This window comes from Eriocheir sinensis, chromosome 18, assembly GCF_024679095.1.
Source record: "Eriocheir sinensis breed Jianghai 21 chromosome 18, ASM2467909v1, whole genome shotgun sequence".
NCBI classification, from domain to species: Eukaryota; Metazoa; Arthropoda; class Malacostraca; order Decapoda; family Varunidae; genus Eriocheir; species Eriocheir sinensis.
The window spans coordinates 13,299,983-13,322,482 of NC_066526.1; the positions used below are offsets into that span (position 1 = coordinate 13,299,983).

Genomic DNA, 22,500 nt, shown 5'->3' on the forward strand with positions numbered 1-22,500 from the left:
CCCCTATTAGCTGTCCAACTTCCTCGTGCCACCGGTATCATTATTCCATCTCTACGGTATACTGTCCAACTTCCAAATGCGAGAGTTAACCAGAAGGCACTTGTCTGAAATTCCTCCTTCCTATGACTCACAAAAGCGCAATGGAGATATTCAAGATACTCGCCCACGGAACCGGATCACTTTTTTTGGTGTATTTACTTATATACTTTTTTTCTCTCTTTCGCCTCGTCCTTGGCTTGGCTCTTTGGCCGCAAGAATTAGAGGGCCATTTAAACAGGTGTGCCAACCCCCATTTGGATCACGGGGCCGCTAACACGTCACCGCATAATGGTTAGCAAGAAACTCTCTAGAGGGCTGACAAAGAACGAAGAAAAAAAAAGAATGTCACATGCCAAAGCACATCAGAACACAGTAGTAGTAGCAGTAATAGTAGTAGTAGTAGTAGTAGTTCAGAACACTGTAGTAGTAGTAGTAGAAGTAACAGTAGTAGTATTTATAGGCAGCCACACGTTGTCCCACAAACAGATCGCATTATCTCAAACATTTCGTCTCCTTAATAAGCGTCAAATTTACAAGGCTATCGTAGTACTTATAGAAATTTACATGTTGGGTGGTTTTCATGTCTCCAGTGGTAATCTGACAAGGCTTCTACGCCATGGACGGGAAAGCACTCCTGGGAACCTTATATCTTCTCTATGGCCTTTGAAAACAGTTGTACGGAGAGGCCCGAGCTTTTGAACATGCGAGTCCTTGCAGTTTCCCAGAGAGCCAGTGTTACGTGAGCCCCAAGACCCAGACTCAGACCTACACCCAGACCTAAGAATATAATGACTGGCAGACCTGTGCACGTGGCCGCCCTTGGAACCAGGAAACAAAGAAAGAGAATACATGAAAATACAATTGATGTAGACCTTGGGTGAATGAACGAACGAAACGAAAAGGAAACAGAGCACGTAAAGGGAGCAAAGAACGTGAGAGGAAAATAAGGGAACGATATAGGCCTTGGAATGAACGAACGAAAAAGGGGAACAAAGAAAATAGAGAAAAGAACGTGATATTAAACCTATCCACGAAGAATTTGAATTACGAACGAAAAAACGAAAAAGGAAAGAACAAAACGAAAAGGAAACAAAAAACGTAAGAGAAAAATAAGCGAATGATGGAGGCCTTGGACGAATGAAGGAACGAAAAGGGGAACAATGAAAATAGAGAAAAGAACCGTGATATTAAACCTGTACACGAAGAATTTGAATTACGAACGAAAAAAATGAAAAAGTGAAGAACGTACGAAAGAACATATGAGAAACACGATACATCCCCACCATACGAACATCCAACAATCTGCAAATGTTATAAAAATGTTACAATAAAAAAAGGCTGCATTACAAACTGGTTAAAGATGGAAAAAATGGTGATCAAAGTGAGTGCGTAAATAAAAAAAAGAAGTTAAGCTGAATATAATTAGAAAACATGCAAAAAAAAACAAGCTTAGAGTTACAAAGTTTAAAATTTATTAGTTCTTACCGTTATCATTATCACCATTATTGTTATTATTATTATTATTATTATTATTATTATTATTATTATTATTATCCTTAGTTAAAAACGAGACCTCAGATAAGTTGTTTATTTGACAAGAAAAATATGATATCCTTGACGTAAGAAGACCGAGAGGAAGAGGAAGAGGAGGAGGAGGAGGAGGAGTAAGAAGAAACATAAAACAAGAGAGAAGACAAGATAAAGATAGAAAAAAAGAAGAGTTAAAGATGGAGGGAAAGAGGGGAAGAGGAGGGAAAGGGAGAGAGGGGGGAGGAAAGGAAGGGAGAGGAGTAAGGATTGGAGAGAAGAAAGGGGAGAGAAAGGAAGCAAAGGGTACCATGACTAGGGAAAAGGTAGGAGGAGGAGGAAACGTAGGAGGTAAGGAGAGGAAGGGAGGGAAGGATAGGAAAAGGGAAGAGGAGGAAGAGGAGGAGGAGGAGGAGGTTGCAAACACGAATCCTAAGGTGCTAATCAATTACGAGAGAGGGAACGAGAGCGAGCGAGCGTGCGAGAGAGAGAGAGAGCGAGAGAGAGAGAGAGAGAGAGAGAGAGAGAGAGAGAGAGAGACCACCTACCCACCTATCAGCCTTACAACTGCTACGAAAACAAACTCTCCCTCCCCCTCCCCCCCTCCTTACCTTACCTTACCTTCACCTCCAATTTACTATGCCTTTCATCCCATAGGCAAACGGAAGACTAATTTTACCTTAGGCCTATACAGAGAGAGAGAGAGAGAGAGAGAGAGAGAGAGAGAGAGAGAGAGAGAGAGAGAGAGAGAGAGAGAGAGAGAGAGAGAGAGAGAGAGAGAGAGAGAGAGAGAGAGAGAGAGGAAAACATTAATTAGACTTGATAAAATCTTCCCCGCGTACACGAGCATAAAAATAAACATGACGAGAGGTGAGGAAAAAAAGAGAGGAAGAGGAATGAGGGGAAAGAAATGGGATGAAAGGAAAAAGAAATGAAGGAGGAAAGGAATAAGGAAGAAACGTAATAAGAGAAGGGGAAAGAAATGGGAGAAAAGGAATGAAGGGAAAGAAATGGGAGGAAAGGAAGGAAGGGAAAATGGGAGGAAAGGAAGCAGGATAAGGGTTTTAGTAGAGAAAGAAAAGGAAGGAAATAAGAGGAAAGGAATGAAAGGAAAAGGAAATGAAGAAAGAAAAGAACAAGAAAAGAGGTAATAACAGGGAGAAAAGGAAGAGAAACAAGGAGTGATAAGAAAAAGAAGAATGAGGAAGAAATAAAGAAAAGGAATGACGGAGGAATTAAAGGAAAAATATGAGGGAAACAAAAGAAAGAACGGCTGAAATAAAAATAAAGGAGGAAGATAAAGCGGAAAAGTAGAAAGGAGGAGGAGGAGGAGAGGAAGAAAATAGGAAAATGAGAACAGAAGGAAAAAGAAAAACATGGTAAGAAATGAGAAGGACAAGACGAGGTAAAAGAAAAAAAGAAAAAGAAATAGAAGACAGGCAGACGCAGCGAGGAGGAGGAGGAGGAGGAGGAGGCAGAGAAAATAGGAATGGAACGCGGATAAAAAAAAAAAATAAAAAAAAAGCAAGGCAGGAGGTAAGGGAAAAAAAATAAAAAGAAATAGAGGTACTTCTTGCGTGGCAGTGAGGAGGAGGAGGAGGAGGAGGAGGAAGGAAAATAAATACAGGAAGGAAGGAGACAAGAAGAGAAAGTGATACGGGGGGGGGAGGGGGGGGGGAGTAGGCAAAGAGGAAAGTGAGAAGAGGAGCTTGAAGTAAGGAGAAAGAGAAGGGAGAGGAAGGGATAGGAGAGGAAGGAATACAGATATGGAGGTAACAGGAAAGAGGAAGAGAAGTACAGAAAAAAAGGTAAAATGTAGAAGTGGAGAGCGGAAAGGAGGTGGAGATTGAGAAAGGTAGAAGATAGGGAGGAAAGTGGAGGTAAGAGGTGGAGAGAAATAGAGGGAAAGGGAAGGTTAAGAAAGGTAAGTAAATGGAGAGAGATGAGAGGCTGAGGAAAGGAAGGGGAGGGCAGGGGAGGAGAAATGGGATGTAGACGATAGAGAAGAGGAGGAAAGGGGAAGGTTAAGGAGAAAGAAAAGGAAGGTAAAGGAAAAGAGGTAAATGGTAGAGGAAGGGAAAGAAGAGGAGGAGGGAAGAGGATGAGAAGGGAAGGGAAAAAAAATGGAAGGGAAATGGGAAAGAGAGGAGGTGAGAAGGGGAAGGGAGGTAAAGGGAGAGAGAGCGAGAGGTAACAGGTTGAGGAAGAGAAACAGAAGGGAGAGGGGAGGAGGAGGGAAGAGGAAGGGGAAGGAGTAAGAAAAGGGAGAGGGGGAGGAAAAGAAGGTAAGGAAAGAGAGGGAGAGGAAGGTAACAGGTTGAGGAAGAGACAGGAGAGAAACGGGAGGAGGAGGGAAGAGGAAGGGGAGGGAAGGGAAGGAAAGGAAGGTAAGGAAAGGGAGGGAGAGGAGGGTAACAGGTTGAGGAAGGGAGGTGGAGGAGGGAAGAGGAAGAAAAGGGAACGGAAAGGAAGGAAAGGGTAGGAAAGGAAGGTAAGGAAAGGGAGGTGGAGGAGGGAAGAGGAAGGACTAAGAAAAGGGAAGGGGAAGGAAAGGAAGGTAAGGAAAGGGAGGGAGAGGAGGGTAACAGGTTGAAGAAGGGAGGTGGAGGAGGGAAGAGGAAGGGGAGGAAAGAGGAGGAGGAGGAATGGGATGCTTAGCGGAGGTATGGTGACAAGAACTTCCATGTGTAGCGCCAAGACCAACAGCCTCGCGCTTACCTATCAACACCATCACCATCACCATCATCATCACCATCAGTATGCCCTAAACACACCATCCTCTCTTATGCATACAGCACCATCATCTTCATCACCATCGTCATCACCACCACCTATCACCTTTAACACTATACATTCCATACCCTTCTTCTTCACCATCATCTTCATCATCATTCGTGTTTACTTCATTATTTCTTCTTTACTTGTTTTAAATGCCTTGTTATATGTATTCTCTCTCTCTCTCTCTCTCTCTCTCTCTCACTTTATTTCGTTTGCATAATCCAATTCTTTCCTTTCTAGTCTTCTCTCTCTCTCTCAATTCTGCAATATTTTTCTTTCTCTCCTTTTTCTTCCTTTCTTTCCACTTTCCATTTATTTGTTTTATCCATTTTCATTCCTAAAAACTGTATTTCTCTTTCTCTTTCTTTTTTTATTTTTTGTCTTTCCCCCTCCTCCTTTTTTTTCTCTTCTCTTTTCACACAAACTTCTCTCATTCTTCCTTTTGTTTCTATCTCTCACCCTCCTCCTCCTCTTCTTCCACAAACACCTCCCTCCTCTCTCCTCCTCCTCGTTTCTTCTTTTCACCCAGACGTCCCATTCTCTCCATTGTTTCTACCTCTCGCGTCCTCCTCCTCCTCCTCCTCCTCCTCCTGTTTCTCTTTTCACATTCTTCTCATTTTTCCTTATCTGTTTTTACCTCTCACCTTCCTCCTCCATCTCCTCCTCTTCGTTTCTCTTCACATACTTCTAATTTTTCCTTTTCGCCTCCTCCTCCTCCTCTTCCTCCTTCACCACTTTGTTTCTTTTTCACATATTCTCATTATTCCTTTTTCTGTTTCTACATCTACCCTCCCTCCCCCTTCTCCTCCTCCTCCACCCTCTTATCCTCTTCCACAAACACCTCATTCCCCCTCCTCCTCCTCCTCCTATAAAAGAAACGAATCCTCACCCAAGTAACTCTGATCTTAATCGCTTAAACCACACAAATTTATACCTTGACCTTCCCCAATACACTCTCTCTCTCTCTCTGACCATTCATTTCTGCTTAGCCACCTAGTTTACCTGTCTGATTTTTCCTCCTCATTCCATTCTTTCTCATTTTCTTTCTTTCTCCTATCTTCTGTACTCCTTTCCTCCTCCTATCTTCTGTACACCTTCCCTCCTCCTATCTTCTGTACTCCTTCCCTCTTCATTACCGTACTTTCCTCCTCTTCCTCCCCCTTCTCTCTCTCCTGTTACGTTCCTTATCTTGCCTTCTTCCTTTCTTTACTCCTCTATCTTACCTTGCCAAACCTTTCCATTCATCTCTCCCTCCCTATCTACTTTAACCTCACTTCTACCTTCGTCTTATGTTCAATCCTTCTTTACCTTATCGAACCTAACCTCTCCTTTCCTTTCTCAATTTCTTACTTCCTAACTTAACCTCAAACACACTCCTTCCCTTCCTTAACCTTACCTAACCCTACCCCTAACCCTTCCTTTCTCCCTCACTCCCTAACCTAATAACCTTCCTTACCTTACCTTACCTAACCTTCCCATTACATCTTCCTTCCCTTTCTAAAACCCCAACTTCACAACCTCACTCTCCCCTTCCTTAACCTTACCTAACCCTTCCTTTCTCCCTCACTCCCTAATCTAATAACCTTCCTTACCTTACCTTACCTAACCTTCCCCATTTTTCCTTCCTTTTCTAATAACCCAACTTAACAACCTCACTCCTACCCTTCCTTAAAACCTTACCTAACCCTTCCTTTCTCCCTCCCTCCCTAACCTAACCTCATAACCTTCCTTACCTTACCTTACCTAACCTTCCCTTTCTAATAACCCAACTTCACAACCTCACTCTCCCCTTCCTTAACCTTACCTAACCCTTCCTTTCTCCCTCACTCCCTAACCTAACCTCATAACCTTCCTTACCTTACCTTACCTAACCTTCCCATTCTAATAACCCAACTTAACAACCTCACTCCTACCCTTCCTTAAAACCTTACCTAACCCTTCCTTTCTCCTTCCCTCCCTAACCTAACCTCATAACCTTCCTTCCTTACCTTATTCAACCTTCCCTTTCAAAAAACCCAATTTCACACCTCACTCCTTACTTATCCCTACCTAACCACTTCCATTCTCCATCCTTCTTATCCTAACCTCACAATCCTTCTTACGTACCGAACATCGTCAGCCTAACACCTCACCCTCCCTACCCCTCCACTCCCTCCCTCCTTCCCTCCCCCAGGCATATGATATCTTTAGAAGCGGCAGTCCACTCTCTCGTGTCGCCTGAGAAGCAAGTGTAAAATTCTTCCTCACAAGCGACAGTAGTGCGAGAGGGAGGGAGAGAGGGAGGGAGGGAGGGTGAGATGGATGGGCGGGAGGGAGAGAGGGAGAGAAAGAGGAGACAGGAGAGGGATGGGAATGACTTCGGCCCATCTTTGTTGAGCTGAGCGGCAAAGAAATTGGGACGCGGCGCAGCAAATGAGACGAGAGGGGAGAAGGAGAGCACGAGGAACAGTAATGACAGTAATAAACGATAATAATAGGCAGACAAATGAGAAGATAAAGAAGGAAACGCGAGTAATAAATAAAATAATAAAAATAGCAAGGAGAGGAAGAGAAAGACAAAGAGGGAAATGCGTGTGTGATAAATAAACTAATCAAAATAGCAAGAAGGAAGAGAAGACAAAGGGAAAGAGAGAAATACGTGTAACAGAGTATAATCAAAATAGCAAGAAAATGAAGAAAATATGATGATGATGAAAAGGAAGATGAAGAAAGAATAAGAAAGAAAAAGAAGAAAAGGGAAATACGTGTAATAAAATAAAATAATAAAAATAAATAGAAAAAGAAGAAAAAGGGAAATACGTGTAACAGAATAAAATAATGAAAATAACAAGAAGAAAAGGAAGAAAATGAAGATGATGGTGATGAAAAGGAAGGTGAAGGAAGCATAGGAAAGAAAAAGAAGAAAGAGTGAAACACGTGTAATGGAATCAAATAATCAGAATAACGAAGAAAATGAAGAAAAAGATGATGATGAAAAGGTAGATGAAGAAAAAACACTAACGAAGGGAAATCAATAACAAAAGAAAGAGGGAAGGAAGTGTAAGAAAATAACCGAATCAAAACACCAATAAAAAATGAGAATAAAGATGACGATAATAATAAAATAAGTCATAATAAAGCAAGGAGAAAGCAACAGAAAGAGAAAGGGGAAGGAAAGTGTAATAAGTCAAAATAGGAATAATGATAAAAAGAAGACGAATGGGAAGAGAAAGAACAGTACAGGAAGAAATAAATGAGACAAACAGTAAGAGAAAAGACGGAAAAATGAAAAGATTAAATAAAAACCATGAGGATAAAGAAAAAGAACAGGAGAGGAAGAAGAAAATGAGAGAAACAGTAAAAGAAAAGACGAATAAATGAAAAGATTAAATAACAACCATGAGGATAAAGAGAAAGAACAGGAGAGGAAGAAGAAAATGAGAGAAACAGTAAAAGAAAAGACGGAAAAATGAAAAGATGAAATAAAAACCATGAGGGTAAAGAGAAAGAACAGGAGAGGAAGAAGAAAATGAGAGAAACAGTAAAAGACGAATAAATGAAAAGATGAAATAAAAACCATGAGGATAAAGAGAAAGAACAGGAGAGGAAGAAGAAAATGAGAGAAACAGTAAAAGAAAAGACGGAAAAATGAAAAGATGAAATAAAAAACACGAAGAAAAAGAAGACAAAGAATAAAGTGTATATTAAGAGAAGGAGAAAGAAGAAAAAAATAAGAGATGGAGGACGAGGGAAAAAGTAAACAGGAACAGGATGAAAGAAGGACAAGACAGGTTGGACAGGTACACAAGACCTTACTGGAAAAAGAGAAGTAAAAAGCATAATAAAAGGAGAAGAAGAAAGAAGAAAAAAGAAGAGCTGGAGGACGAAGAGGAAAATGTAAACAGGATAGAGGAAGGACAAGACAAGTTAGACAGGTAAACATGAACTTACTGGGAAGAGAAAAAAAAAAAGTAAAAAGCATAAGAAAACAAAATAAAGGAGAAGAAAAAAAATAAGAGGTGAGGGACGAGCGGGAAAAAGTAAACAAACAGGATGGAGGAAGGATAAGAGAGGTTAGACAGGCAAACCAGACCTTACTGGGAATGACAACAACAACAACAACAACAATAATAATAATAATAAATAATAGTAATAATATATAGATAAAAACACCACCCACAACAACGACAACAACTTCTTTTCTTCTTTCTCTCTCTTCCTTTCTTCTTCTCCCCTTCCCTTCTTCTTACTTTCCTCCCTTCCTCCTTTTCCACCACAGCTCCCCTCTATCCACCCCATTCTCCACTTCTCCGTCTCCTTCTTCCCTCTCTTCCTTATCCTCGTCAATCTCCTCATCCTTGTTTTTTCCCCTCTTCTCCCACTTCTATGTATTCTTTCCCTCTTCCACCCTTCATTCTTTCCTTCTGTTTCCACCTCTCGCTCCACCTCAATCCTTTTTCTCCAAATCAATTCTTTTTCACGTTTCACATTTCCCCTTTCCTGTTTTAACCTCTTGTCTTCCTCCTCCTCCTCCTCGGCAACAACAACCATAACCACCACCACCTATAACCACAACACAGCAACCACCACCACCACCACTACCACAAGTCTGAGCCAATCAAAAGCATGAAAAACTATCTATTATTGGGCCGCCAGAAGCGATCGGTCAACGGCCTGGTGTTTCGATGAATTCTGACGCGCACACACACACACACACACACACACACACACACACACACACACACACACACACTTCTCATCTTACTACTCTTCATAATTTTGCTTGACCTGTGTTTTTTATTAGTAATGTTTTGATAATAATTAGTTCGGCTTTATTTAGCATTCTCATTTTTTTCTTATTATTATTATTATTATTATTATTATTATTATTATTATTACATGTTTCCACTTCCTTTCTTCTACTATTTTCCACACACACACACACACACGTTGACTCCTTGTAATAGCCCTGGGATTAGACCTGAGCGAGAGCGAGAGAGAGAGAGAGAGAGAGAGAGAGAGAGAGAGAGAGAGAGAGAGAGAGAGAGAGAGAGAGAGAGAGAGAGAGAGAGAGAGAGAGAGAGAGAGAGAGAGAGAGAGAGAGAGAGAGAGTGGGGGGATGAGACTAAATAATAAAGGTGAGAATTTGATTGACAGGAGAAGGAATAAAACGCGATAATAAAAATAAAAGACTGAAAGGAAGGAAAAAATAAGGAAAAGGAAGAAGAATCAGGGAAAAAAAACGAGGAAAATAATTAAGAGAAAAGGAAAAAAATATAAATCAAGAAAACTAATTAACAGAAAATGAAAAAAAATGAAAAAGATAAACACACAAACACACACACGTACACAGGTGAACTAGAGAGCGAGAGAGAGAGAGAGAGAGAGAGAGAGAGAGAGAGAGAGAGAGAGAGAGACGCAGCAGCAGCACCAGCACAACATTGATCCAGTGCGTCACCTGATCTCTTCCTGCACTTTCTCTCTGCCCCCTACCCGGCGTTCCTGGGGGGCGGGGGGAGAAGGGGGGGGGGTGAATGTGGGAGTACGAGTAGAACCTAAATAAGAAAGACAGGTATTGAGGAGGGTGAGGGGAGGAGGGGTGAGGGAAGAGGGGAGAGAAAGAGGGGATATTGGGGTGAGGAAGGAGGTGGGGGAGGGTAAAGGGGGGTATATTGGGGTGTTTGGGGAGTAAGGAGGAGGGGAGTGTGAGGTTTTTGGAAAGGGTAAGGTAAGGAGGGGGTGAGAGAGAGAGAGGGGTGATGGATGGGGTAACGAGAAGGGGGGGAGGAAGAGATCATATTGGGGTGTCTGGATAGTAGCAAAAGGGGGGAGGGGGAGGGAGGGGTGACGACAAGGAGGAGGGGGTGTAGGATAAGGGTATGTTGATGGGGTGTCTGGGTTGAAAAGGTGAGAGATAAGGTATGATGGGGTGACGGGGAAGAGGTGTAGGATAAGGGTATATGATGGGTGTAGGATAAGGGTATATGATGGGGTGTCTGGGTACGGAAGGGACGAGGGAAGAGGTGTAGGATAAGGGTATACGATGGTGTGTCTGGGTTGTAAGGGGGGTGAGGGAAGGGGTGTAGGATAAGGGTAATGGGGTGTCTGGGTACGGAAGGGGGGTGAGAGGGGCGTAAGGGTATGGAGAAGAGGGAGAGAGGGAGAAAGGGGGGAGACAACGATCCCCCCTAAATACAGGAATAAAGAGGGGAGGGGAGGATAACAAGGTGGGGAGAACAGAAGGGGGAGTGGGGAAGGGAAGTGGGGAGGAAGTGTGTAGGGAAGGAGGCTTTTCTGGTAACGAAGTGGGGGAGAAAAAGGAGATGGGGTGTGGGGAGGGAAGGAGTGGAAGAGGGGAGGAAGAGGAGAGGGGAGAGAGGGGAGCACAAATAAGGGAGGGAGGGAGGGAAGGAGTGGAAGAGGGGAGGAAGGGGAGAGGGAATGATGGGGGAGAGGGGAGAGAGGGGAGCACAAATAAGGGAGGGAGGGAGGGAAGGAGTGGAAGAGGGGAGGAAGGGGAGAGGGAATGATGGGGGAGAGGGGAGAGAAGGGAGCACAAATAAGCATAAAAAAGGGAGATAGGCATAAGCTAGAGGTAGGCGTTGAAAGGGAGGGAACAGGGAGGAAGGGAAGAGGGAGGGAGAGGGGAGGGGAGGGGAGGCATGGTAGGTCACAGAAAGGTAAGAGGAGGAGGAGGAGGAGGGGGAGGAGAAAAGAGGAAAGAGGGCAAGGAAGAAAAAGGGATGATAGGGAAGAGGAATAGAGGAAGAAGGGAAGATAAAGAAATGGGAAGAGAGGAGAAAGATGAAAGGAAGAGGAGGAGGAGGAGGAAGATGGAAAAGAGGGGAAGGAGAGGATGCGAGGGAAGAGAAGGGGAAGAGGGGAAAATGGAGAAAGAAAAAACGAAAAGGGAGAGAAATTAAGAAAAAGCTTCCCCTCTCTCTTCCCCTCTTCTCTCCTTCCTTCCTCTTTTTCTTTCCTCCCTCCTTTATCGTGTTGACTTTTCTCTCCACTTCCTCTCTCTCTCTCTCTCCTTTCTTTCTCTGTATTTACTTATTCTTTCCACTTACGCACTTAATTCTCCTCCTCCTCCTCTTTTTTTTATTTACATCATTCCTACTATTCTCTCTTATTCTCCCTCCTTTTTCCTTCTCTATTCCTTCTTTTCTTCCTTCTTCCTCTCCCCTTTTCCAGTACTTTTTCTTATCCACCCTTTTTTACTCTACTTCCTCTTCTTCCTTCATTCTTTCATCTTTTCTACTATTTTCTCTCTTCCATTCACATCTTCTTTCTTCTCTCCCTCCTTTATTTCCTTCTTCTTTCAACGTTTTCACTGTCATCCCTTTCCTTCCTTCTTTCTTCCCTTCTTCTCTCCTCCTCTCCTTTCCCCCCTGTTCTTTCTTCTCCCCTCCCCGCTTCCAATTTCCTTCTTCCACTCCATGAAAAACATAATAAAAACACTTATCTCCCTAGTCTCTTTCCCTCGTCTTCCTCCCCTCCTGTTTATCCCACGTCTCCCTCTTCCCCTTCCTCTTCCATGTATACAAACTTTCCCTTCCCCACCATCTTACACCTTGATTAATAATACTCTCATCTTCCCCTTAGTTTCCCCTTAGATGATTCACTTCCCTTTGTTTCTTCTTACCGTTACAGAAGAGCTGGTTTTCCCTTTTTGTTGCTAATTTACCTTGTGTACTAACCCCTTAAAATACTCTTTCCCTTACCATCTCCCCCTTCCTTCCCATTTACATATCCATCCACCCCTTCCCCTCATCCCCTTATGCACCCTTCCCCTCACTACTTCACCCCTTTACCCTCCCTTCCCATCTTCCTCTCTCTCCCTCTCCCTTTCACATATACACCCCCTTCGACTTGAAACCACACCTCCCCCCCTTCCCCTTCAATCTTCCCCCTCACACAGTAAAACACTCTCCCCCTCTCCCCTTTCTTCCCCTCACACTAATACACCCCTCTCCCCTTTACACACAGATTAACCCCCTTCCCCTCATACAGGTAACCTCCCCGCGTTCCTCTCCCCCCTTACAAACAGGTACAATTACACTCCCATTCCCCCCACGCCCCACACACTCAGGTACACTCCCCCACTGCCCCCCCCCCCGACCTCTACTGTAGCAAGGTAATGGCCAGGTGATGTAGGTGACCTCGAACGATCAATAAGGACGCAGGTACACCTTCCCCCCTCCCCCTTCTCCTCCTCCCCTCCTTCCCCTCTCCCCTTCTCTTACGATTTTGTTTACTTTTTTTGGGTTTCAACGTACGGTCTGTCACTACCACTACTACTACTACTACTATTACTACTACTAACTTATCTCACTTTACTTTTTTACTCTCATTCCTCCTCCTCCTCCTCCTCCTCCTCCTCCTCCATTCCTACTCTTGCTGAAGTATTCCTCCACTCCATTCTTCCTTCCCTCCCAATTGCTACCAAAGTTTCTCCTCCTCCTCCTCCTCCTCTTCCTCTTCTCTCGTCCTATTCCTACTATCAAAGTTTTCCTACGCCGCCGCCTCCTCCTCCTCCTCCTCCTCTTCCTCCTACTGCTGCCAAAAAACCTGCCTCCTCTTCCCTCTCTCCTCCTCCTCTTATTCCTCTTCCTCTTACTTTAATTGCTACTTGTGATACCTCTTTATCTTCTTCCTGTACTTCTTTTTATTCCCTCCTCCTCCTCCTCCTCCCTCCTCCTTTTAACGATGTGACCCCAAAAAGAGGGAGATTAAGGTGCCGAGAGAGAGAGAGAGAGAGAGAGAGAGAGAGAGAGAGAGAGAGAGAGAGAGAGAGAGAGAGAGAGAGAGAGAGAGAGAGAGAGAGAGAGAGAGAGAGAGAGAGAGAGAATTTTCCTCACAATCAGAAATGCAGCGACTCCTTAAAAATTCATCCGACACAAATCCTACCAGGGGAAAAGGGAGGAAAAGAGGGGAAAATGAAGAGGAAAAAAAGGGAGGAAAAGGGGAAAATGAAGAGGAAAATAAGAGGAAGGAGGAAAACAAGATAAAGAAAGAAGGGAAAAGGGGACGTAAAAAAATTATTAAAGAGGAAAGAAGAGAAAATGAGGGAAGAAAAGGGAAAATGAAAATAGTACTGGAAGAAAAAGGAAAATAAAAGGAAGTAAAATACGAGAAAAATGCAAAGATTAAGGAAAATTATGAAAGTGAGGGAGGAAAATGAGGAAAGTGAGAGGGGAAAATTGAAAAAAGGAGAGCGGGGGAAGAAAATGGGAAGAAAAGGAGGAAAGTATGGAAGGAAAAGGTAGAGGAAGAGGAAAGGAGAAATATGAAAGAAGGAAATGAAGGAAAATATAAGGAAAGGGGGAGGAGGAAGAGGAGATAGAGGAGGGCGAGGGAGGGAAGGAGATGGAGGAGGGCGAGGGAGGGAGGGAAGGAGGCTGAGGAGAGATAGAGAGAGAAGGAAACAAGAAAAAAAAAGGGAGCGAGGAAAGACGGAACGAATGGAAAACAAATCGTTAGAGGAGGAGGAGGAGGAGGAGGAGGAAGAGGAGACAAATAAATGAGACAACAAAACGGGAGAAGAGGAGGAGAGAGAGAAAATAGAATGTAAGAGGAAAGAAAAAAATTAAGAAAAACAAAATAAAGAAAAGATGGAAGCAAGGAAAACATAGGAGAGGAGAAAGATGATAAAGAAGACAAGAAGAAAAATGAGAAGAAAACAGAATAAGAAGAAAAGCGAAGCAGGAGGTGAAAGAGGACAAACGAGGTACACGAAGATAAATAAAAGGGAGAAGAGGAGAGGAAAGAATAGAAGAGGAGAAGAGAAGAGGGGAGAAGAGGGGAATGAAGAGGAGAGGAAAGAAGGAGACGAAAGAAGGAGAGGAATGAAGAGGAGGAGAGAGGAGAAGAGGGGAATGAAGAACAGAATAAAAGAGGGAAGAGGAGGGGAGAAGAGGGGGGAGAAGAGGAGGGGAGAAAAAGAAGGGAATAGTTAAGTTTCTCCCCAAACCTCAACATTTGCTTCCCTTGGCAGAGAGAGAGAGAGAGAGAGAGAGAGAGAGAGAGAGAGAGAGAGAGAGAGAGAGAGAGAGAGAGAGAGAGAGAGAGAGAGAGAGAGAGAGAGAGTAATGAGGGAGGGGAGAGGGGAGAAGGGAAGCTGATGAGGGGAGGAAAGAAGAGGACTGATTGAGACGAAGAAGAGGAGGGGAAGGAGGAGGAGAAGGGTTAACAGAGAGAGGAGGAGGAGGAGGAAGATAGGGAAGGGAAGAAAGGAGAAAAGTGTGGTTTGCTGCAGAAGAGGGGAAGAAGAGGGAAGGAAGAGAAAGAGGAGGAGGAGGAGGAGAAAAAAAAAAGAAAAAAAAAAGAGGACGAGGGGAGCGTGATGAGGCAAAAGGTATACAGAGAGAGAGAGAGAGAGAGAGAGAGAGAGAGAGAGAGAGAGAGAGAGAGAGAGAGAGAGAGAGAGAGAGAGAGAGAGAGAGAGAGAGAGAGAGAGAGAGAGAGAGAGAACAAAGCGTTACCATGGCTACAAGAGGACGGCTAACATAGGTAGGTGTGTGTGTGCGGCACACACACACACACACACACACACACACACACACACACACACACACACACACACACACACAGGAGACGCGTTAAAGAGCCACAACTCTAAAATCAATAACCATCACCACCACCACCACCACCATCACCACCACCATCACCATCACCACCACCATCATCACCACCATCACCATTAGCTCCTCTTTCCTCTTCCTCTTATGGTTGGTTTTGTTTCCTCTTCTTCCCTTCCTTTCCTCCTCCTATTTTCTTTAACTCCATCATAACAGCCCATTTCCTATTTCCTCTTCCTCTTTACTCTTATCTCGCCTCTTCTTTCTCTTTTTCTTCCTCTTCCTCACAACCTGTTTCCTATTTCCTCTTCCTCTTTACTCTTATCTCGCCTCCTGCTTCTCTATTTCATCCTCCTCTTTCCTCCTCTTCCTCTTCTTGTATTTACCTCGCCTCCTCCTCCTCCTCCTCTTCCTCTTGTTTAATTTCTCCCCATTCCTTTTCTTATTCCTCTTTATTATAGAATCCTCTTTTCCTCACTCTTATTGTCATTCTCCTTCTCCTCTTTCTCTCCTATGCAAATTTTCCCTTCTTTCCTTTACTCTTGTTTCCTCCTTAATCCTCTTCTTCAATTCCTCCTCCTCCTCCTCTTCCTATGCAGATTTCGTCTTTATCTTCTCATTTTGATTATTTCTTACGATTTTTCCTTTTCCTCTTTTGTTTCCCTCCAATTCACTTTCCTTTTCTTCCTCTTCTTCTTCTTCTTCTACTGTTAAAATCCTTCTACCTTCCTTCCTTCCTTCCTATATTATCCTATTCTAAATCCCTTAACCTTTCTCTTTTTTGCCTTCTCCTGTATCTACCTTTCTTCTTCCTCCTCCTCCTCATCTTCTTCTTCTACCCCTCTTCCTCTACGTCCTTATTTATCTTCCTCCCCTTGCATCCCTCCATTTATATTCCTCTTCCTTCCATCCTTCCCTTCTTTCCTCCTTCTCTTCCTTCCTTCTGTCCTCCTCCTTCTCCTCCTCCTCCGCTCCCAAAACATCTATTAACCAAATCAAGGAGCAAAGAAACGACAATTGAGAGAGAGAGAGAGAGAGAGAGAGAGAGAGAGAGAGAGAGAGAGAGAGAGAGAGAGAGAGAGAGAGAGAGAGAGAGAGAGAGAGAGAGAGAGAGAGAGAGAGAGAGAGAGAGAGAGAGAGAGAGAGAGAGAGAGAGAGACGTAAGCTGCCCAATGCGCTAAGGAAAACAAGATGGCCGCCACTTTACTCCTCAACACTATCCCGAGAGAGAGAGAGAGAGAGAGAGAGAGAGAGAGAGAATGTTCAGCTCGCGCCTTACATCTTTCTAATCTCTCTCTCTCTCTCTCTCTCTCTCTCTCTCTAGCAACTCGAACCTACACGGCTTGTCTGGTTGTTTTATCGGTACACGTGTTTTCCTCTCTCTCTCTCTCTCTCTCTCTCTCTCTCTCTCTCTCTCTGACACATTAACTGAACGGCATAATATTTTAGGATCACGTTACACACTTAAAAATAGACTTAATGAAGGCAAGGAGGAGAAGGGGAGGGAAGGGAAGAGAAGAGGAAGGGAAGGGGAGGGAAGGGGAAAAGAGAGAAAGGGAAAGGGAAACAGAAGGGAAGGAAAGGAGAGTAAGAGGAGGATAAGGAATACAAGTAGACGGATAATGCAGAGAAGGAAACTAGGAACAGAGAAGAGAACGAGAGGGAGAGAGAAGGAAGAAGTGGAAATACAGGAATGAAGGGAAAGAAATATGATAGAAGGAAAAAGAGGGAAAGGAAAATGGGGATGACTAAAAAGGAAAAAGGGAAGAAAATATAAGGTTAAAAAATGGATATCAGGGAAAGGAAGGAAACGAAGGAAGGTGTGAAGGAAAGAAAAGAAAAAGAGGGGAAGGAGAGGATGCCAAAAAAGAAAAAAGAAATATGAGAAGGAATAAAGCGATAAGAGGAGAAGGATAAAGAGAGGGGAGGAAGAAGGAATGAAGAAATATAGAAGGGAAGAAATAATAAAGGAGAGACTAAGCTAAAAGTGAAGAGAGAGAGAGAGAGAGAGAGAGAGAGAGAGAGAGAGAGAGAGAGAGAGAGAGAGAGAGAGAGAGAGAGAGAGAGAGAGAGAGAGAGAGAGAGAGAAACAGGGGAAAGGAATAAAAATGGAGGAGAGGGTAATAGGGAGGAAGAGGGGAGGAAGTGGAAGGAGAGAAAACTGTCTTCCTCCTCTGCCAGAAATTAGGAGGAGGAGGAGGAGGAGGAGAGAAAGAGCAGTGGGTGTGACAAGACATCTCCGCCCACACCCAGAGAAGAGAGAGAGAGAGAGAGAGAGAGAGAGAGAGAGAGAGAGAGAGAGAGAGAGAGAGAGAGAAGGGTAATGATCGTGTTGTTCATTCAGAGTCTAGTGCCGCCCTGTGCACCACCACCATCACCACCACCACCACCACCATCATCATCATCATCATCATCATCATCATCATCATCATCATCACCACCACCACCACCACCACCACCACCACCACGAAAAATTAACCACATCCGAAAATCCTTATATCTCTTCTCTCTCTCTCTCTCCCACACACACGCACACACCCAACCACACCCACAGAGAGAGAGAGAGAGAGAGAGAGAGAGAGAGAGAGAGAGAGAGAGAGAGAGAGAGAGAGAGAGAGAGAGAGAGAGAGAGAGAGAGAGAGGCGTTCATCACAATTTCAATGACACATCCCTTCCATATTCGTGACTACATCCCAACATGACTCACTCAGAAAAAGAGGAAAAAGAATAAATAAAAAGCAAAAATAAACAAAATATAAATAAACAGAAAAATATATGCTCATTTTAAACACAAACTTCAAACATAAAATAATTCCATACACGACAAAAATAAATAACAAAATATAAATGTAGCTGTTGTTATTTTTTCCGTCTATTTTAATTTATATATAGTTAGAGAAATGGTTAAAGAAATAATTTGAGCTGTACTTATGAATAAAAAAATATGTCCATCTCATTTTTAACACGAAAGTCATAAAATAATTCCATGCTCGACCAAAACTTAACAAAATACACAAAATAAAAAGAAGCTGTTGTTATTTTTTCCGTCTATTTTAATTTGTAGTTAGTTAGAGAAATGGTTGAAGAAATAAATAGGTTGAAATGTACTAATAAATAAACAAAAATATATATCTCATTTTTTACACCAATGTCAAACCAAAACACTGATCATATACGACACAAATAAAATAAAAATAAAACGAAATAAAATAAAAAGGAGCTGTTGTTCTTTTTTCCTTTACAATTACTTTCATTTGTGGTTAGAGAAGAAATATATTAATTTTACGATAATTTTGCACGTGAATAAAGAATACGACATGGAACAGTACCAAATTAACAAGGCATAATGGTAATACTCTTAGGCTGGTATCAGAAGACACTTTCCCTTTACACATCAGCTATTTCTAAAGGTCAAGTGGGGGTGGGGGGGGTGGGGGGCAGTCAGGTTCTAGTGAGTGTTTCTTCAGGTCATTGGTACAGAAGAAGGGTCAAACTACCACCAGGGTCATAAAACTAATTCTGGAAATGCCAAAAACTCCTACGAAAGCCTTGTCAAATATGTGAACTTTGAAGAAGAAATGTTTAGTAATACGGATTTTAATGTCACTCTGAGCCACAATAATAAGTTTTCAGGTTGAGGAGCATCATTATATACAAAGAAATACAATGAAATATAGTCAATAACATAGTAAACAGAAAAACACCATCCACATATAATAAAACTCAAAATATGTACAAAATGAAAACTAACAGCATGCAAAAACCCAAAACACACACACACACACACACACACACACACACACACACACACAGAGGGGGAATGAAAGGAGACAGGAAGAGAGGAGGAAGATAAGGGGACAAATGAACACACACACACACACACACACACACACACACACACACACACACACACAAAGTTAATAGGGTGGGTTCTTTTCTTATTTACTTACCAAGGGGGGGCGAGGGGGAGCTACAGGAGAGTGCTGGGGGGCAGGGGGGGGGGTCGAAAAAGGGTGGGCTATAATAAATGTACTCAAACGTGAAGTAAAATATGGGTGAGGGGCGTTACTTTTTTTTTTTTTTTTTGGGGGGGGGGGCATACAATCTCTTCGGGACCATCCAAGCTCAAGCGAGTGTGTGTGTGTGTGTGTGTGTGTGTGTGTGTGTGTGTGTGTGTGTGTGTTATCGCGTCTCCATCCTGTTGTCTGTCACCTGTGTTTGTGTGTCTACCTCTCTCTCTCTGTGTGTGTGTGTGTGTGTGTGTGTGTGTGTGTACCAAGAGGTGAATGCAAACCCGTGCGTGCATGTGCGTGTGGACGACAAATGTGTGCAAGAAAACGTGTACGTAAAAAAACTGTGTGTGTGTGTGTGTGTGTGTGTGTGTGTGTGTGCAGCGGCGGCCAGAAGCGTCATAGCAAGGCAGTAGCAAGCAAGACGCACGCACGCACGCACGCACGTATAGAACAAAATAGTAGAAGTCGTAGTAGTAGTAGTAGAATAAAAACAGTAGCAGCAGAAATAGTAGAAGTAGTAAAAGTAGTCGAGAAGAAAAAAAGTACAGAAAAAAAAAAGTAGATATAAAAACTGAGTTTGGGTGCATGTGCGTGTGAGTGAGTGAGTGAGTTGAGTGAGTGAGTGAGTGGTAAGTGAGTGGAAAAGTCCCGCTTGAGGGAGGTACTCACAGGGTTGGGCTCTCCTGTAGTCTCGCACGCCTCCCCCATCAGCTCGCTACTCACCTGGAAAGAGAGAAAAAAACAGGTGAGATAGGGCAGGTGCTAAGAGGCTCAAGGTTATTAAAAGACATATATGGTTATCAAAAGACTACCATACAAAGACGACCGGGCGTGGTTATCGAAAGATGTGCATGGCTACCAAAAAGCCGTACGTGGTTATCAAAAGACGTACTTGGCAATCAATAGACGTACTCGGCTATCAAAAGACGTACTTGGCTATCAAAAGACGTACTTAGCTATCAAAAGACGTACTTGGCTATCAAAAGACGTACTTGGCTATCAAAAGACGTACGTGGCTATCAAAAGACGTACGTGGCTATCAAAAGACGTACGTGGTTATCAAAAGACGTATACATGGTTATCAAAAGACGCATACATGGTTATCAAAAGACGCACAGTTATCAAAAGACGTATACATGATTATCAAAAGACGCACATAGTATCAAAAAGACGTACACAAGGTTATCACGCACTTCAGGTAGAGTACGTGGGTAATAATCAAGGTACAAATACATACACATACAGAGGAGTAGGTATGCAACAAGTACAAAAACATGGTACAGATAACAAAGGTGGGAGAGGGCAGGTGGCGAGATGCTCAAGGTTATCACGCACTTCAGGTAAGAGTACGTGCGTAATAATCAAGGTACTAATACATACAAACAGAGGAGTGGGTATGCATCAAGTACAAAATCGTCATACATGTAACGCAGGTGAGAAAGGGCAGGTGGCAAGATGCTCAAGGTTATCACGCACTTCAGGTAGAGTACGTAGGTAATAATCAAGGTACAAATACATATACATACAAACAGACGAGTAGGTATGCAACAAGTACAAAAACGTGGTACAGGTAACGCAGGTGAGAAAGGGCAGGTGGCAAGATGCTCAAGGTTATCACGCAGTTCAGGAATAGACGAAGGGAATGAGTGTAAGTGATAGAGGTGGTTATGGAATACGATATCATGAACAATGGAATTCCCAGGTAGTAAAATTAGGCAGGTGTTAGGTTATCACGCAGTTCAGGTATAGACGATGGGAATGAGTGTACGTGATTGAGCTGGTAATGGAATACGATATCATGAACAATGGAATTCACAGGCAGTAAAATTAGGCAGGTGTAATAATTTCCAAGGTTATCACGCAGTTCAGGTATCAGAGAAGAGAACGAAAAATGTTAAGTAATACGGAGACAATAGAATATGGTGGGAAAAAACGTTAAAATGACAAAAATATAGCATTGGTAGTCGAATAATGAAAAGGGCTGCAGAGAACACATGTAACGCAGGTACAAGAATAACGTGACAAGTGGTGGGAAGCATATTCATATTTTAACGTTATCATAAAAACACTGACAAAAATAGTACAGGTATTAGAATAACGAGACAGGTGGGAATCAGACTAATGCTTTCCCTTTCATTATAAAACAACAAAACAACGACAAAAACAACGCAGGCAGGAGTATAATGATAGTGGTGGGAATGAGATTATTTTTACACAACCACCATAAAAACAATGAAGAAAATAGTACAGGTGACGCAATAATGACAGGTGGGAATTACTTATTTTTCCCTTTCATTATAAAACAACAAAACAATGACAAAAACAATGCAGGCAGTAGTATAATGATAGTGGTGGGAAGGAGATTATTCTAACACAAAATATCACTATAAAAACAATGACGAAAATAGTACAGGTGAGAATCAAGGCTAATGTTTCCCTTTCATTATAAAACAACAAAACAATGACAAAAACAACGCAGGCAGGAGTATAATGATAGTGGTGGGAATGAGATTATTTTTACACAATCACCATAAAAACAATGAAGAAAATAGTACAGGTGACGCAATAATGACAGGTGGGAATCAGACTAAATTTTCCCTTTCATTATAAAACAACAAAACAATGACAAAAACAATGTAGGCAGTAGGGTAATGAAAGTGGTGGGAAGGAGATTACTTTTACCCAATCACTATAATAAAACTGGCAAAAATAGTACAGGTGACAATAATGAGACAGGTAGGAATCAAAGCTAATGTTTTCCTTTCATTATAAAACAACAAAACAATGACAAAAGCGGAACTGGTAATAGAATAATGAGATAAGTGGTGGGAAGCAGATTACTGTTTTAACCATCATTATAAAACAACCTGATAAAAATAATACAGGTAACGGACAGGTGGTGTCAAGTAATTATTTTCTTATACTTTCATCATAACAAAAATACCAAAAAAATAATAACGTAAGTAGAAAATTAACGAGATCGTGGAAGGATTTTATTTCTTGCTTAAATCATGTAAAAAAAAAAAATAACGGAGGTGGTGGAAAGGACACAATAAAGCAATACAAATGTGTGGAAATGGACAGGTAAGAGGCAGGTAAGGAGAGCGGAACAGATGAAATGAGAGGGATAATTTGAGACGGAGGGAATGGAGGTAAAAATTGAGTGGGAGGAAGAATAGAGATTGACGTTGATGGAGGTTGATATTTCGTCTCTCTCTCTCTCTCTCTCTCTCTCAAACACGCACACACACACGTTATTGAATGCGGTGAATTTAAAGTTTCAACAAACACACACGAACACGAACACACACACACACACACACACACACACACACACACACACACACACACACACACACACACACACACACACACACACACTTCCTCCCTCACCCTCACCCTTTCTCTCGAACAGCCCCCCCCCCCCCCACCACCACCATAAAACTCTTTCCCACAGTGTCATTACCTCCGCGAAAAAGACTAGCGAAGAAAAACAAAATGAACAATAGCCAAAGAGGAAAGTGAACGTAAATAATGAATCTTGAGGTAGTTTATACATAATAGTCTTCCCCCTCCCTCCCTCT

General features: G+C 42.6%; 1 protein-coding gene across 9 annotated transcripts in view; it reads right to left on the reverse strand.

Moving 5' to 3' along the window:
• The window catches only part of LOC127000324 (heterogeneous nuclear ribonucleoprotein L-like), a 268,424-nt gene that overhangs the window by 168,895 nt on the left and 77,029 nt on the right, over window positions 1-22,500 (reverse strand). For 7 of the 9 annotated variants that reach the window (XM_050863912.1, XM_050863918.1, XM_050863914.1 and 4 more), the window contains one exon: window positions 19,586-19,639. The exons of the other annotated variants lie outside the window; for them this stretch is intronic. In XM_050863912.1, the coding sequence (XP_050719869.1) occupies window positions 19,586-19,639 (54 nt within the window). The remainder of the gene's footprint in view (window positions 1-19,585; window positions 19,640-22,500) is intronic. 9 annotated transcript variants of the gene reach the window in all.